Here is an 18,836-nt window from a genome sequence, read left to right as displayed (position 1 = left end):
AACAATATTGATGTTTTGAATTTTGAAATTTGAGTTGCCGTAGTGTGTTGTAGTTCTTAAGCAGTGATGGTTAATGTAGTCTTCCATTGAACGCCGGCGGTAACAAAACCCGTGTGAATAAACCTTTTACAGTCTATGGTATAAACAAGTGTTAAAGTAAACAACACAAAGAACATTCGTTTGTGTGAAGGCGATTTTATAACGCATCCCGACTTATCAAACCTATCTGTGTAAATGAGTCGGACCAGGCTATAAAATGGATTTAGTCCATATGTAAATTAACTTGTTTGGATTAGCCCAGTTGATTGCTTTTCAATTTAAGTGACACGAAGATTATCTCAAGGTAAGACTTTACTATAGGCCTACTGTGTTACAGCCCTCAGATGCGTCAGGCGCAAAATAATAATTCTGGCTTGGTGTTTGCTGCAGCACATAATGCTAGGGAATTAATTAAGAATAGTAAAATAAAATGTTGTTTCATGCTAACATGTGGGGTAGTAACATTACATCTGAAATGCCATACCAAAATTACTTTTTTCACGACTCGAGAGTCTGAAGTCAAGTCTCGAGTTATTATTTTTTTTGTTGCGGCTTTACTCGAGACCGAGTCGCAGACTCGAATTTCCGTCTCTGTGTTTTTAGAGGCAATTGTATGCTCTTTCCCCAGATCTACAAAACGGCAAATCAAGACACCGATGAGGCTTTTACAGCAGCAATATTTATCTGAACTACAGGAATATTTATATCAGTTAAAACAAGGCAGTATGTATGTTGCACAGACCGATTGCATTCAAAGAGAGTAAATTTGCCTAATGCTAAAAAAAATTTGAGGGAGCATTGTCGTGACTTGGTGGTATCTGCAGTAGATGTTTTATTCGATTAAAGTTTGAACTTGGTCTGAAAAGTTTGAGAACCACTGCTCTAAACTAACATGCTCTCAGGACAACTATGAGTAAGAGCATAAGTAAACACTGCAAGACTGAGTTGACTCAACCCAAGTTGTCTTATGGCTGTTATATTTTCTTGTCTTAAAGCAGGTGATTACCATTAAGGAGTGGCTGAATGTGGTGGCATGTCTCGAAGCTTTTTTTTTTTTGCATGTAAGAATGTAGCTCGTCTGGTAGAAGAGATAGTTGACTGGTAAGGGCAGAAGAAAAGTGAAAAATGTTAGAGGACGTGTTTAGCTTTTCAAAACCTTCGTGGAAGTATTACTTCTGAGACTATCAGCACTTTACTTTCATCTTGAAGCAACTTTCTCCAAGAAATATGGCTGTTTGGGTTATTTTACCCATTGTTCTGTGTGCTGTCTCATTCATCGGGTGCTGGACAGTGTGAGTTGACCAAATTATTTGTTGTTCCTCTCAATTTAAATGACCTATTACGAATACATGCTGCTTCGCAAGGTCAGCTAAAACTCTGTTACAAAAAGTTTGTTACAGGTTAAGATTTTTTTATTAGAGACCATTAAATGTTTTTGCTTTGACTGACAGACTAGTTTCAATCGTAATGTATGATATTTCAATCATAATTTATTAATATCTAGGCTAAATTATGACATTGGTGCTGACATGTAAAAGATAGTTGCATAACCAGCATACCAACAAAACACCAACAAGAGGCAAGTAATTTCAGTGCTGATGTCATAAGCATCATTGCACATTATATTTTAAATTTAACTCAGTAACCGAACATGAGTCAGGATCAGAAAAACTCAAAGACACGTAATGGCTGGTCTTTCTATTCTTTGGGAATAATCAGGGGAGACTGATCTGAGACATTTTCACATGCATTGTTAGATGCTCATAATGCTCTATCAACAGGCTCTGGGTTACTTATTAAACAACCCTTATGCATCTTTACCAGTGTTGGGTGGAATTAATTTCTTAGTAATCTGATTACTGTAATTTAATTTATTTTCCCTTGAAAAAGTAAATTAAGGGATTACTCTTATTTTTCTGTTATTTAATTGCTGTTACTTTTGATGTATACTGTATAGACTAGAACAATTCTATAAAACAAAAGTGGATTTAACATCAAAATTGAATGTTAAAATGTATGTTTCTAATGTATCCTCCCTTTAAATCCTTGGTCAGCTCAAGAATAATTTATGTAATGTTATATTATTTACTTGAAATAATCAATAGAGCAGTTTCATGTCTGTCCTTGTATTGTTCAATGGTGGAGGTTGATATGGGATTTAAAAAGTAATTTGTAAGTGTTACAAACCTTTTAAGTCTATGGAGAATAAGGCATGCAACATGTACTGGGAAACATCTGACACAAAACAGTCTAATTTAAGTATAGTGATAATGTATTACAGTGAGATACAAGATGTAAAGAATACCTCAAGATAATTATTTACATAAATGTACAACTTGTATACAAAACATAACCAAGGAAAAGGTCCACAAAAGAAAAAGGTAAAGAGAAAAGAACTAGACAGTGCCAAATCAAAGAAAGAAGCAAAACCAATCTTACTAGATATAAACAAAACAGTTTATAACCTAAGTTAACATTCATCAAAAACAAAAATAATCTTCAGCGTCAAAAACGCCATGAATAAACTACTCTTACTGCAAAACGAAAAATACAAAGAATGACACATGTCGCTAAACTAGTGTTCTATACACAATTGACTATAAGTAATCCAATACTTTTTTAGAGATACAGTAATCAAATTACACCGTCGAATATGTAATAATTAGTAGCTAATTAATTACTTTTTTAGAGTAACTCATCCAACACTGATCTTTACAAGCACAGTATTAAATACTGAACAGAATGAATACAGTGACAACAAAATATGCCACTCCCATAGCAAAATATTGTAACTATTTTGGTTCTGATTTTAGGATTAGTATTTTTTTCTCCTAACTTAAAATGACATTTGTTTTAAAGGGTTTTCTTGTCTTTTTCTACAGATATGGACTTGCACTACGTTTCAACCATGTCTGCTCACTTACTAACTGGTAAAGTGATGAATTCAACCTGCATTATTTAATGTTTTCTTCATTTATGCTTCATGAAAACATTGTTGGGTTTCTTAACAGGGAATACAGAAACTCATGTCAAACAAACGAAACGGGGAATTGCTGCACCCTGGATAATGTCCCCACCATAAGGTTTGTATAACACACTGACCTTTGAAACACCTGCTATTTTCCACTTCATAATACAAAAGAATGACAGGCATTTTTTGCTTATTTTGCAGCGGTAGTGGAGCGAGTTTTCCGGAAAACTCCCTATTCACAGCAACAATCAATGCTGGTTCATTTTTGTGTGGGTGTATTTGACTTTCAGATAATAGGCCTATTTCACATCTGTGTATGGGGGTACACTAGATCATTCCCATAATTTAATTTGTGTACCAGTTTATTAATGAAATATTTTAATAAATTGTAAAATATCATATTATTAATTCCATAATTGAGTAGATAAATATTAAGTAGGCATGTCCAAACATTTGACTGGCAGTGTAATAAAGTGCACAGAATGTCCATAAGACTCTCTTTATCACTTACAGTGAATTGAATTGTGATTTGAAAACACTGCAGAGAAAATCTGTGTAATATATCCTCTCTTTTTCCCCACAGTTCTGATTTTCTGCATTTTCCATCATGCACACATCCTGGACCGGAACAATGTTAATTCTCTTCTCAGTAAGATTGCTATGATTTTAGGCTGTGTGGTGTCTATGGGTGCTTTCATGGCTGGAAACTGCAATGTAAGTACAGATGAAAACCCTTCACTAATATCACTTCTTGCTCATGCATAGCTAATAAACGATTCAGTGCGGATGTGATGAATCAATTCTCTGGTGACAAGAGCCTTAACAAGAGAGTCTAACAACACTCCTAACAAACACACAACAATCAAGCTCCTTAACCATGTATTTTACAAGATAATATGTTGCATGAAAGCATTCATGTCAAGTTAATCATAGGTGGAGTCACAAAGCAAACTCTTCTCAGGCTTGGTAGACTTTTTCCTGTAGGCGTACTCTGTGTAAATATAATAAACATGCATGATGTTATGCAGGTTAAATATGAAATAACTCGTTTCCACTTCATATGAATTAGGGTACAAAGGGGATAAAGACAAACTCTTAAGAAAAATGCCATAGTATGATTGTAGAAAAAATATATGTTTGTATTGAACATTGATGGAGCAACAGATTTTGTGTGAAAATAAATCATAAAAGTTGTTTTTGTTTAAAAATCTTATAAATGTATGAGGTGGCAAGGTGGGGCAAAAGGCACAAAGTATAGTTACAAATACTTTTGCTAAATACTTGTTCAAAACAATCACTTAAGCAATGTTTGTACTATTTTCAGTTTATTTTGATAAATAAAAAAAATATTTTTTGTTCAAAAAATGTAGTCATTAAGATGTTAATAAATATAGGGTATATATATATATTTTTTTTTTATACAGAAACAAAATTATTTTAATAAAGATTCTGAAAGCATTGAAGCATCCCATAATAATTTAATATGGATTTACAGTTGTAACAATAAATCATATTTTATTATATGACATGATTAATATCATATTTTTAAATATGGTTTCATTATAAATATGGTGATAATCTCTAAGGTGGACACCCAACTTAATATATGATATTTACCATCTGAATCTAACCATGTCATGTCAACAAATGGAAACGTCAGCCAGCTGTCTGTTATCATGTTAATTATTATACCTTTATACGTCCAATAGCAGGGGCGCCTTTTACCCCAAATACCATACTTGCATAATCTTCCATTATAGAAAAACAGTTGCTTTAATTAGCTTGAACAAAACTGAAGAGCATTAAGACGGCCTTTGTTTCCAAATATATTCAATCATTTTAGCGATTCTCATTTGCTATTTAAATCTACATTATAAAAAACATCATATTGGATCAAATTAGCGCAAAATAAACTTTGCGCTGCTGCCCACGATCGCGTCAAGGATTAGCCAAATTTCCATGTGCATCTTGAAAAGCGGATGTTTTGGAAAGTGCTACGACAAGTTTTTGTGCCGTTTAGAGGAAAATCAAATCAAAGGCGTCTTTTACCCCGATGCGCCTTTATCCCTATTGTACCCAATCTTCAACTACTATGTATTAACTTAAATGCATCATTTGATACAGTGCACTTAATGTGTGTACACACGTTTTACATTGTACTATCTATAATTACACTGTTGACGCTTGCCTCACACCTTAACCTACCCTCAATCCTACACTTAGAAAAAATGGCTCAGTTTGGTTCAATATACAACCCTATAAGTGTTCTTGACTCAATTGACTTTTGCCAAAAAGTCATAATACTTTGATGTTTAACAGGTTATGATTTTTTTCCTACTGATAAAGTATGTTTACATGCTGTTTAATTTATACAATTTTATTACAATTCAAAATGAATTAAAAACAATATTAATTCAAACTAAATCCATAAAATAATCCCATGACAGGAACCTCTAAAAGGTTCTATATATGAAGCTCCTGACAGAACCCTTTAAGCTTCTATATAGCATAGAACGTATTTTTCTAAGAGTGATCCCCAAACATATATCATCTCAGTGGGAGCAAGTGTTTTACAATACAACAAAACAAGTACATTACCTATCAATAATTTTGAAGTACACCTAGGTGTACTTAGGTGTTAAAGACAACTAAAGTGAGACTGAAAACTTTAATCTTCAATTTTTAAAAACATTTCAATAAATTCCATTTTAATTACATCACCATCTCAAACTTGTGATTCCATAGTCATGTTTGTCTAAAGCAGAATGAACTGACACATTATCTCCTATAGTGAAACAACCAAATAGATGTTGTTTCCTGTGTTTTTCTTGCAGCCAACCGAGCTGATGTTGCTCCATTACCTGGGTGCTGCCCTGAGCTTTATATCTCTGTGTCTGTACATGACCATCTTGACCTCCCTCACTAGTAAATGTGTGATGACGGGGTGTGAACGGGTTCTCTACCCACTACGCGGCATCTTTACAACTATCCAGGTTTCTGCCACCATCCTCTGTATCCTTGTATTGAATGAATTGTAATGCTATTTTTACATTATTGTTCAGTATTTCTATGCTTACAAAAAGGTAAGCAAGTATGAAGTGCAGGTGAAAATGAAGAGCTATAGACCATTTGGGAGCAGATCTCACAGTTACGTTACTGCAGTTGTGCGCGCGCATTGTGGTGGCAGAAAAACTGTAATTTTCTGCTCCGCCCACAAAACACGTCGTCGCTGTTAGCAAATACACAAATTATCTAGGCTATTTGGACACTGAAGAAAAGGTTTAAATGTATGAATGTCATTGCATTTTGTGACAAATTACCAAATCAAAGGATGTGCGTTTTATAGAAATAAAGCCTAGACACACATCCAAGAAAACATTTCAGAAAAATAGGTTCAGATTATAAATCAATAGACATAGGCCTAGAGTTCAAAATGAAGATAAAAATGTATTTGAATACTTTCTGGTTGTCAAGCATCATAAATGTGATGAACTACATCTGTCAGCTGACTTCATACATCCAAGTGTGACACCTGCGGTTTCAAAAAGTACATTATGCAATGCAAAAGTTTGTAACAAGAGTGTCTATTTACACCAAGTGCAAATAGCTCGCCTTGTTAGTAGAAGCTATTTACACTAACTCCACCCACCAATGTCTGGTTAGGCTAGACAAAAGGACAAAAAAACGTCTGTAATTTGTCAGCTGTAGGGAGAAAGTCGAGTAGAAGATACTTTTGACTTTTGATTTTCAATAAATATGATGAAAATATGTGAAAAGTGGAATTAAAGTGCCTAACGGTTATTTAATAATAAAGTGTTTATCCGATAGGGTAAGTGTAGGGAGGACTTTATTGTCCTATTAAGGCAACATTTATTTAATAAATATAATCATTTACACTCAATATGTTATTGCATACTGTTTTATAATGTCCTAAAATACTGAGGTGCAAATAGTATCTAACTACTATTTACACTTGTTGCAAATAAAATACTGCTATTTTTTACATAGTGTAAATCGAATCTACCGCTATTTTCACTTAGTGCAAATAGTCACTGCCTTTTTAATTTTTTTTTTATTAAGTCTTGGATAAAATCTTATATACTTCACAATAAGGTTCATTGCATTAATGCATTAACTACCAATGAGCAATAAATCTGTTACGGTGTTTAATAACCTTTCTTAACGTTAGTTAAACTATTCATTTTTAGTTTGTCAGCTCAGGTCCATTAAATAATATTAACCTTTTTGAAAAGTGTTACCAAAGTATGTTATGATCACCAAGGCTGCATTTATTTGATTGAAAATACAGTAAAAACAGTAATATTATTTCAATTAAAAATAACCGTATTCTAATTTAATATATTTTAAAATGTAATTTATTCCTGTCATCAAAGCTGAATTTTCAGCTTTGAAATCCTTCTAATATGAGGATTTCATGTTCTAGAAACCTTTCTTATTCAGGATTCTCTGATGAAAAAACCTTCTGGGGCAACCGTAGATGTTTAAAGTTTGATCAAATAGTACAATTACCATTATTAAATAGTTATTTAGTAATGAAATGTTTTGAAACAGTTTTTACTCCTTGACTTCTCTTATCAGACGGCATCTTCTTCATCCAGGAGGGTTACTTCTACAAGCACATCTCTGCTGTGTTTGAATGGTTGCTGTCTGTCAATCTGCAGCTCTATGAACTCAGCTACTCCGCAGAGTTCTACTTTTTCTCCTCGTCGATGCTTTCAGTCCTTTTAGCAAAGAAAGAAGAGGAGAAATGTCTCATTTTGTCTTAATGTCAAAAAAATCCTTCAGAAGTTAGATAGTTTTCTTCATTTTTCTGTCATGGATTCATAATAGATGGCATGTTGTAACCTCATTCAAACATAGGTCTGCTCAAGAGACATTTGAAGACCTTTTTTGAAGTGGCAATAGAATTTATGAGGTTGCAAGCACTGGATTTACTTTAGAGCAGGATCCTCTGAATTTTCTCAGAGTGGAGGTATAGGCACTTTGAACATCTCAGTTTTTTCCAAAGCACTTTTACTTTCAAAATACTATAGCATTTAACTGAGAAAAAAACCTTACAAATGCAATATTTGATCTCGTATCTAGATTTCCTGTGAGCAAGAGTAACTTGGTTGGTGCATTCAGCTTAAAGGATTGTTCAGTGTTTACCTCACACTTTTAATCTAATCACTCAGTCCCAGGAAATGTGGAATCAGCTGCTGGCAGGAAATGTGTATTTGTCAGAACTGAAAATGTCATAAGGTATATATAGAAAAAGATAAGAATAACCCATTAATAGTCACAGTTTTATCTCAAATTAAGTTATTTTCCATTATCCTTTATTATTGTGTCAGAACTTCAGAGACTCTAGATATCTATAGACTCTAGACTCTAGGTTAATTCAAGTAAACAGACAACAATATAGATGGTTAAGTGGTTCAATTTATCTGAAATTACCCAAAATATTTATTTGAAAAGGTCTAATTTTATAGACAAGATCAATGTCAAGTTTGATTCCTGATATTTTTTTAACACAAAGAATTTAAATTTGAAAAAACTATTTCCTTTGACAAAACAAGCAATAAAGGGCTCATTGCCTCTGTATGATAGTTTGTTGATATTTCTAGATGTATGTAGTATTCAAAGCTAGTTTTCCATGTTGAGGTGCAGCTATGACAAGCCTAAAAACAGACTTTACGGGTTAAAGGCACATTCACACCAAGAAGGATAACTACAACGATAAAGAATCAATTCTGACATTGGCTGCATGTAACCGATCGGCGAGAGTATAGCCGCGTGTGTGGAGGAGCTGAAAATGGAGACGTGAAGTTACACTTTATTCTTTCCGTAGTGACAGCTCAAGTGGTGTTTGCTTGTTTTATCACAGCTGACGTGAAATAAATGCAATATTTGTCAAATACACAGACGTTACAGATATGTTTCCATTCAATACTTTATGTATTGCTTAATACAGCGTCTGTTTGTACAAGAATGAAATTCCAGAATAAAAAAATCAAGAATAAAAGCCTATACTATTTAAATACCAATGTAGTGGGGTCTACAGTTTTATTTTGATAAGCATGACAATTAATATCGCGACTACATGTAAAGAGATTTTACTGTTATAAAAATGCTGATTTGTGAGCATGAATTCGTGGAACTCAAGGTGTTCGATTAAACACGACACAAGTGATCGTTGTCATGCGGTGGATTCGGCCAATCGTGGAACAGCTGTGTCGTCATCAGAGCTTGTGCTCTGGAGAAGCTGCGCAGCTCTCGAGTCACTCTCGCGACACTTTGAGGCCATCCATCATCCATCAGTCATGTGGCATCGACGCTGTCTCAAGTCGGACAAACTTTGTAACCTGCATGCATTGCTTCAAGTAAATCGCCGATCTGTCTGTGTGCAGCGCTGCACAAGCCTAAAACTGCAGCGGGCGATTATGTGGCCTGTCGTGTGGTTATGCTTCTTGGTGTGAATGAGCCTTGAGTTTCAATGAAACGACTTACATGAATCAATTTTACTTAAAAATAAAGGTTCTTTACTGGCATTGATGTTTCATAAAGAACCTTTAACATCCATGGAAACTTTCCATTGCACAAATGGTTCTTTATAATGGGAAAATGTTGTTTAGCTTAATAATAATGTTCTTTACACTAAGAAAGTTCTCTACTAAGAGAGTACACTAAGAAAATTGCTCACTTAAAGGTTCATTGGGGAACCTCCTTTTGAAACCTTTATTTTTAAGGGTGTATGCTGAAATCCAGTCTTGTTTTTAAAAGGGGAGATGTGGTTTAATGATGTGTAGCTTAAAATAATCTAGAGATGTAACTCCTGTTGCCAAATGTCACATTGAATGTTTGACTGGAATGCAAATGGTTTCACAACAGAATGGTTTCACAACAGGTATTAAACACAATGGTATAAAAAGTCATGTGTGGTGTACAACAATGCAATGGAAAGACAAGTCATTCAACACCTGCTCTCTGTATTCTGACACACCCCATTGTGTTTAACTAAGAAAACCATTCTTGCATGTAGTAATTCACGAGGTGAAGATTATATAGTTGTTTTTCTATTAACATTTTATTTGACAGGTCAGGTTTAGGGGTAATCATCTAAAAACTAGTCCCTCGTTGCCATTTTCATTATTAAACAATGTAGTCTGTCTGTATATATGTATCAACCAGGAAGACTTTAAATTGTTTTGAGAAGCAAATAATCTGACATGCATTAATTTATAGTGTACTTTGTAGCAACTATACAATATTAACTACGGCATCATTTAGAATGGCAAAGAAACTTCCAGAACAGGGAGGAGAGTTACTCCTGTTACTACAGCTTGTTCACATTTTTGAACTCAACATTCAGTCATGCTGAAGGGGTGAGTTTGTTTGGAGAGGTTATGTACACATACTGATACACATATTAAGAAAGACACTGATGCAGTTTAGGACTTTGGACCTTTGCTAAAGAATACAGCAGCTGTGACCAGAGTTTTGCAGAAACAAGCCCTAAAACCTGGAAATGAGTTGAACAATGAACAAGCATATTTGCACTTCCGGTTTCATCGTGCCGAAGTCAATGGGTTTTTGTTTAAATACCTAAAATAAGGTCTGTGGTTAACAAGCTCAAGATGTATTCATATTTTATTTTACAAATAAAGTACAATACCCCACTTGCCAGATTTTTCTTGTTTTGAATAAGGTGGTTGCTAACAAGAGGCTAAATGGGACAACAGAGATACTTACTAATTCACTTTCAATGCGTTTAAACTCGTGTTCTTGTAAACTATTCTAACTCAAACTTTCCAGCTTGTAGAATTTAAACAAAGATTGAAAGTTGTCAGAAGATTAGATGTGGTGCTGTTAAAGTTGTGACCGTGGTGTAGTCAATTCTACCTTTAGCTTTTTACTATACTTCTGAGTCCTGACTACATTTAGGCTTCAAAAATAATATAAATGGTGTTAATTTTTGAAGATTATCTTGAAGAGCAAAACATGTAAGAATCATGAACTTATGTTGAGCTTATTTTCTGCAACAATCCAAAAATAATTATCACCAAGGAAACCAGCTTGAAGCTACTTTCTTGGTTGGTCTACAAAAATACATCTCTGCGTCCAAAATCGATTACTTCCCTACTGTATACAATGTGAAAAACAGTACGCAAAAACAGTAGTATGTCTGAATACATAGTATTTGAAAAACAAATGAAAAGTCCCCGGATGACCTACTATTCCATGAGGCAACGGGAGAGGATTTATGAATGGCGAAGTAACACGACTGATGTTGGTAGATCACGTGATAGTAACAACATTCATACTATTTGGAATGTACTTTTTAACCGATCACGAAGTAAATTCAAATTCAATTGTAATTCCTACTCATACAGTATGTGATAACGGATGCAGCGTATTCATTTATCATGAGTGGTGCCTCGTCAAGTGCCCATTCAAAAGATTAGTTTGTGCTAATGACACAACACAACTGTTTAACTGTAAAGAAATTAGCAAACCTTTTGTATTTAGGTGTTAACATTTTTTTGTGACCTCTGATAAAAGAGTCAAGAGAATGAAGAAATGGAAAAAGATTCAATTGTTAATGCAAAGCACATAACCTTTACTTTGAAAGAAGGTAATATACATCCTGGAATTACAGATAATAAAGATACATTATGAGCAAAATAAATTCACAATGGATATCCTCTCTTCTTTCACTGATCCAAAGAGTGGGGCAAACTAGAAAATGTCTACAGTATCAATGAGGGAAAAGGTGGAAGCAAAATTAAAAAGCATGTATGTCCAGGCATTCACTGAATACACTGTAAAAAAAAGAAAAAAGGAAAAACAGCAAGCAGTAGTCCACATTGCTAGGAACCTCAAAAACAACTGAAAGAAAAGAAAGGAGCTTGATTTTCATGGTGTTCCTCTCACTACATAGTTCAACTGCAACGCATATATCATAAATAGATGGAGGGGAGAAACAAGCAAGATGCCACAATTCCAGCATAGCTGAAACAATAAATGACCACTCCTCCAAATTCAAAACTTGGAGCATGACCAAAAGTAATCCTTTACAAACCTTTAAGATAGTCAGTCTGCAGGCGCCTCTGCAATCACTTCTCATGCCAAACACCTCTAACCAAAGCATGTTAAAACAGTTTGGGCCCTTAAAACGTCCATGTGGATTAAGTTGTGGGTTTATTTGTTCATTCATGACGTGACGCGTGAGAACGAAAGGTTAAAGCAAAGAATGGTATGTCTCTTATCTAAGCCTTAGAACCTCTTCAGCTAGGTAAGTCTCGATTAGTCCTTTAAACTCTCTCAAATCACTAAAAATGATATCAGTAACATCTAGCTTAACTGCTATAGTTTTTCTCAGGTCTAAACAAGCAGACGTCCCCTGATCCACACGATAACGATGCTGATCATTTCAGGCTGGAGAGCACTACATTTACATATTTGATTTTTCTTTTCTTTTCTTAAAAAGGAGGGGCACTACAGTAGTTGACTCAAACTCAAAAGTATTAATGTGATGCAAATTTGAAATTTTATAAACCTACAATGAGTTGAAATTAGTTTTCTTCAAACTGAGTACATGTTCTTTGTTGTAGAGCCACTTTTGCTAGAGGTGTCGTCATGTGACTGATATCCAATGAGGGTTTTGCTTGGGATACTCAAACGCTCTTTGTATTGTTGCCTAAAAGGGAAGAACAACAGATATCACAATGAATAAATGAGTCACAGAGAAATCTGTTAAATATAAGCATATTTACATCAAACATCAGCTATACAATTTCCACATTTCGGTAGAATTAACATGAACTTCCAGTCAAACATTTAGGGTTATTTATTTTATTCAGCAAGGACGCATTTCATTGATCGAACATGACAGTAAAGAAATTTCTAATGTTACAACACAAATTCTATTCTAAACTTCTATTTCTATTCTATTATCTTGTATCCTGAAAAAATATATATTAAACAACACACCTGTTTTCAACATTGAAGAAATGTTTCTTGAAATGCAAAAAATCTGCATATTTACAATGATTTCTGAAGGATCATGTGACACTGAAGACTGGAGTAATGATGCTGAAAATTCAGCTTCGCCATCACAATAAAAAACAACATTTGAACAAATATTAAAATAAAAAAGTTTTTAAATTCTAATATTTCACAATAGTACTGTATTTTTAATCAAATAAATGCACCTTTGGAAAATATGTTCTTTAAAAAAAAAAGCGGGGGCTGCTGAATGTGACTAAACGGTTGCATTTTGAATAAAACGTCACAAACTTTTTTCTAGCCTATTTATCAGCTCGGCTCAAAAGACAGCACAGCGTGAGCTTAGAGCGAATGCGTGCACATGCTGACGCCTGGATCACACGAGTGATGCGACCACTAAACTGTGCTGTGAGATCCAGTGAGAAGCACTCGAGTTTATCTCTGATGCTAAACGAGAGTTCAACAACAAAACTTTGTGCCACAACAATCTAGTTAAAATACTTTTCAATCCACAAGTCCCCAGCATTTAGCATGGATTTGTAATGCAATTATGAGTATTAAATGCATTCAAGGAGTAATGTAATATACTTACCCTACAGTATTTTTGTGCATTTGCATTTATACTAAATGTATTTAGGCTACTGTTTTTCATAAACAAAAACCATAGAAATAATAATTAGTTTTTACCATGGTAGTGAGCTATTAAGGGTATTCTTTTTATTTTATCTGTGGTTATCATGATCTACAAATGTATGATGCTATCGAAGAGCAATGGTTAATTTGAATAAGAGTCTTAACTTTGTCAGAATATTTAAAATTCTCCCTAAAAAAATTAGGTTGTTAATTACTGTTTTTGTTAATGAAAATAAAAATATAACCGCATCCGAACTCAAGCTACTGTCAAAGGTTCATTTCTAAGAGACAAAACATGTAATATTATTAATAATTATTAATTAGCAACGCACCCTATCGTCATGATAGCGTCCCTGTTTTGGCAGTTGCCCGTCCAGATGGCTATTTTATCCCCCTTTGGCCTGACATTGACCACAGCTCCACACACGTCTTCACTGGCCTCATCAAAGGACTCTCCGATTAAACATAACAGCTGCAAAACATATGCACAGTACGACGTTATGCAAAGCACAGTGAGCCATCCACAAAATGAAAAAAGAAAAACACATACTGTCTCCATCCAGTAGCGGTCAAGGTCATTGTGTCGTTGCTGTTTGCTGAGGGTCATTAACCACCTTCCTCCAAGTTTATTCCTGTCATCCTCCCACATGGGTTTAATACCATCCTGAGATATACACAATATGGACATCAGTGTCTTCTCATTTTTGCCAAGCGCTATTCATCCCTATATCAGCATGCAGATAATTAAATCTGCAGTCACATGGTCAGAGCGATACCCACAGAAACTCAGAAATGCACCTGCTTTGCAATGAAATGTTTAGTTAATAATCAGCCACACATTTCAGTTCGGCCATATACACACTTCCTCATCTTACCTTAAATAAGCAGTAGTCACAGCCAAAACCAAGCTTACTGGGCTGCTGTATGTGATTGTATAATCTGATGAGAGAACACAAGTCAAATCTATCATGATTTGCCACTCACATTTTCTTTAAGAAAAAAAGGGCAGTAATGTCACAATACACGCTAAAGGAAAAACACTTACGCCCAGAAATCTTCCACTGTGTCAAACTTGGAGATGAGACGCAGATTTTCTGTCCAACTTTTGCTCTTGTCATTTTTGAAATACCAGAGAGCCCATCTGCAGGGAAGCAAATAAGGACAGTGAGCATGAGAGTCTCCTTGTGTCACTCATATAATATTCATGTAGAGCTGCTTCAGCCGAGAGACGACTAACTGTCCTGTTAACCAATGGAAAACCATGGCTACTAGGCAAAAATGAATTAAATTCAAATATTACAGATTATAGTATCATTATTAAATATAAATTGATCGTGTTACTCTGAACAGATGGCCAGATGTCCTTCTGCTGCTGAAGCTCAAGAAGATCTTTAGATCATCTCAAATCATGCTGGAGAACATGATCATCAGATATCACACAAACAGCTAGAGTGTTGCTTTCATTAAAGCCAATTCTTAGACATTCTTAAATTCATGTTACTTTTTCAATTAATTGTTTCAATCAAATGTTTCTACTAATAACTACTGATAATATTTAATTCATAATGGAAAAAAGTATTTACATTTTTTTTAACGATTTGATGTGTTTGTGAAAACATTTTCACAGTGGACTCAAGACTTTGGAACCCCATTGTATACACTAAAGTTCAAAGGTTTAGGTCATTATATTTTTTTAAATACATGAATAATTTTATTCAGCAGGGACACATTAAATTGATCAAAAGCGACATACATTTTTTATAATGTTACAAAGGATTTCTATTTCAAATAAATTAGGTTCTTGTGATCCTTCTATTTATCAAATAATCCTGAAAACATTAATCATGCTTTCCACTTAGCAGCACAACTGTTTTCAACATTGATAATAAGAGATGTTTCTTGAGCACCAAATCAATTTATTAGAATGTCTTCTGAAGGATCATGTGACACTGAAGACTGGAGAAATTGTTGCTTTCACAAGAATAAATGACATTTTATAAGACTAAATTAGAAATACTTTAAATCGTAATATTTCACAATTTTACTGCAGTCATGGTGAGCATAAACATTTTAAAAAATAGTCTGAGAACAAAAGTGAATTTTCACCTTTGACAAAGTTTCATTCTAAGCAGCTGCATTAAAGCAAAAGGACAGAGGAAATAATGCAGCTCCACTAAACACAAAGAGTTATATTAACAGTTATATTAAAGGCTGCTATCATTCTAGAAAGCAGCTGTAAGAGCTGAGTATGAGACAGATGCACCCTATCACTGATGCTACAGAGTTATCTGTTGCAGTCCTGACCTGTGGTGAACTTTAAACTATTTATAACAGACTAGGAAAAAAAGAAGAGCAGAATGAAAATTCTAAAAATGACTGTCATTAAACAAAACCTAAACATTACATCTTGCAAATGCAAAACACAAACTGAAATGTGAATGTCGTACTTGAGTGAGATCTAAACATCCCAATAATAAGCCACGGGCAGTGAAAGGACAGAAAGGGCAGGAATGAGACAGTTCAACATGTAAGCTCAGCACTTCCTGAGCATGCTGGCGGACTGCCACCTCATCGCTCATTTGACTTTTGAGCTCAGTGTGACACCAAACACTACTCCCACAAAAAAAGTGACAATGTCATGCAAGACTAGTTTTGACAATGTCACATTTTCTAAAGATGTCAATATTAGGCAAGTAGTACTTTATTTTCTCTGTTTTCGAAAGAAGTCTCTTATGCTCAAAACAGTAATATCGTGAAATAGTTACAAATTAAATGTTTTCTATTGTATTATATTTTAAATGTAATTTATTCTTGTGAAGACAAAGCTGAGTTTTCAGCATCACTCAGGTCTTCAGTCACATGATCCTTCAGAAATCATTCTAATATACTGAATTTGGTGCTCACTGCTCAAGAAACATTTCTATTTATTATCAATGTTGAAAACAGTTGTGCTGCTTAATATTGGTGTGGAACCTCTCATAATTTAACATTTGTAATATTACAAAAGATTTATATTTTAAATAAATGTCTTTACTGCCACTTTTCATAAATTGAACACATAAAAATGTATGGTCACACTTTAGATTAGAGTCTAATTCTCACTATAAACTTTTGCCTCAAACTCCTACCTACTGCTTATTAATAGTTAGTAAAGGTGGTTGTTAAGTTTAGGTACTGGGTGGTCGATTAAGGGATATAGAATATGGTTGTGCCGATTAAGGCATTAATATGTGCTTTATAAGTACTAATAAACAGCCAATATCCTAGTGATATGCATGCTAATAAGCATCTATAATAGTGAGAAGTGGACCCTACACTAAAGTGTTACCAAATATAAATTTCTTTGCAAAAAAATTTTACTGCCCCCAAAAAATTAAAAGGTAGTTTATGGCTAGTATTATATTATAAACATTGGCTAAAAAATGCACACTAATTTCAGAGATTTTGGATAAATTTTGTCTTAAAAGTATTCAGTTCATTTTAGCAATTATGTGCTTGATTCACTTTAATCCCTATTGCACTAGGACTAACTTATGTTATATGCTTGGTGTGGCATATGCTACACACGTGATGTATATAGAACTTCAGATATAAATACTCAAAGAAATGTATTTCATTTACCTGTTTTGCAAAGGGTGTTTGATGTACTGTTCAGGACTTGTCACAGGACTTGTCACAGGAGCCGTAGGACTTTCAGCACGGACTTCTTCATTTTCAGTTCCTCGCTACATAAATGCAAAATTACAATGAAAATGGGTTAATGAATTTCCCTGACATTTATTCAGTCACATGTTTTTCTATTCTACAAGAAGTGATTTCTATCTAATTAAATGTATTAGCGCAGAGAAATTTCCATGACTATTCCCATTTTAAAATTCCTAGATATCCCCAGGTTTTTCCATGACCTGAAACTGACCTACAGCACATTCTGTGCACCTGGCAGCCTGTCTTCACTGCTAAAGAGGCTCCTGGACAATCTGAGATATTTCTTTGGGTAAATAGCAAAATAGATGTTTCAATTGAAATCTATAGGCTCAATACTTCGAAACCGCAAAATAAGTTACCTAGGGCCGGTTACATATACCGCTAAGACTAGTCTTTACAAGTTAGTCATCAAAAATGTATCTTTTAACTTTTTAAGTCACTTACATAAAAACGTAGATTGACCTAATTTGATACCAAAAAATAACATTGACTGCCCCTTGACTAACTGCTAGTGGGTCATGCTAGATCTTAAAACATTGTCTTAATATAATGCCTAAGTTATGTTTGTGCAACTGGCCCATGTGAACAAACTTAACAGATATTCGGGCTTGTTACCAAGACAACTAACGTTAGCTAGATTACAGCATGTATTTAATGTAACTGTAGTGCAGATCACACACTATTGAGTCAGTAAGTGTAATTTCCAGTTCAATTTGGAGTCATACACCCTCTACTGTCCGCGAAGATATAAGCTTCTCTAAACACATGCTGACTTATTTCAGCAATCAATGACTTTGGTGCTATTTATGTAATCAGACTACACGTACATTCTTTAGTGCACATTGAAACGTCACATTTAGTTGATATAGTAATTATTAAACGTATTAAGCAGCCACGACTGAACACGCTAGCCGAACACAGTTAGCCATGAAAACACGTGTCCAGATGTCTGGAAATATCATCTCTTCACGTGGAGACGAGAGAAAACCCGACACCATCCGCCCTCAAAGAGCTATGGAATCATTACGCCGCTCTGAAATGTCCCGGTAACGGCTGTGAGGACTGGTGAATTGTCGTTGCCCGGACCCTCCCTGTCTCTAAAGTCACCAGCAGTATTGCCGCCCCGAAACCAAACTGAACCCCAAAACGACACCTCCAGCTTTTAACACTACTGCGCACTTTTTAAACATGTCCCGCAGACAACACAATAGACGCCGGTTTACCATTGTTGGTCACGGAGAAGCCCTAAATGAAAAAAGCCCGCTCCCTCTTACCGGCTCCGAAGTCGCCATCTTGCCTGTAAAAATTCTTCTGACCGTTGGACGGTGCTGCGTCACGCACGCGCTCGAGAATCTACGGAAGCTGGTAGGGCTCACGCGCGCCAAGCTCATTGCATGCGGGAGACTGAAACGCTATTTTTATTTGTATTTTTTATTTATTTAATTTTTTACATGTTTTTTGCTATACATACAAACAAAAT

The 18,836-nt window shown here is 34.8% G+C and overlaps 2 protein-coding genes across 4 annotated transcripts; one reads left to right on the top strand and one right to left on the bottom strand.

Moving 5' to 3' along the window:
• Window positions 1–880: 880 nt before the first annotated feature.
• Window positions 881–10,689, top strand: LOC143703041 (transmembrane protein 150A). The gene is made up of 7 exons (XM_077197159.1): window positions 881–1,331; window positions 2,922–2,969; window positions 3,051–3,122; window positions 3,212–3,279; window positions 3,594–3,724; window positions 5,845–6,022; window positions 7,610–10,689. The coding sequence occupies exons 1-7, from the start codon at window positions 1,267–1,269 to the stop codon at window positions 7,795–7,797; spliced, it is 750 nt and encodes a 249-aa protein (XP_077053274.1). The 5' UTR covers window positions 881–1,266; the 3' UTR covers window positions 7,798–10,689.
• Window positions 10,690–11,606: 917 nt separating this feature from the next.
• Window positions 11,607–18,727, bottom strand: eif4e1c (eukaryotic translation initiation factor 4E family member 1c). 3 transcript variants are annotated; one of them, XM_077197162.1, is made up of 7 exons: window positions 18,631–18,727; window positions 17,273–17,376; window positions 14,697–14,792; window positions 14,527–14,590; window positions 14,202–14,315; window positions 13,984–14,123; window positions 11,607–12,710 (listed from the first exon to the last, which is right to left on the bottom strand). In XM_077197162.1, exons 1-7 carry the CDS (start codon window positions 18,646–18,648, stop codon window positions 12,596–12,598), a joined length of 651 nt encoding a protein of 216 aa, XP_077053277.1. In that variant the 5' UTR covers window positions 18,649–18,727; the 3' UTR covers window positions 11,607–12,595. The 3 variants fall into 3 exon arrangements, with proteins under 3 accessions (XP_077053277.1, XP_077053275.1, XP_077053276.1); XM_077197160.1 differs by having other exon boundaries at window positions 13,984–14,315; XM_077197161.1 differs by having other exon boundaries at window positions 13,984–14,315; window positions 18,580–18,646.
• Window positions 18,728–18,836: the final 109 nt, after the last annotated feature.

The sequence above is a fragment of the Siphateles boraxobius genome, unplaced genomic scaffold (assembly GCF_051911475.1).
Source record: "Siphateles boraxobius isolate OS27281-9 unplaced genomic scaffold, OSU_SipBor_1 37, whole genome shotgun sequence".
In the NCBI taxonomy this organism is placed as follows: Eukaryota; Metazoa; Chordata; class Actinopteri; order Cypriniformes; family Leuciscidae; genus Siphateles; species Siphateles boraxobius.
This window is presented reverse-complemented; position numbering and strand designations above follow the sequence as displayed.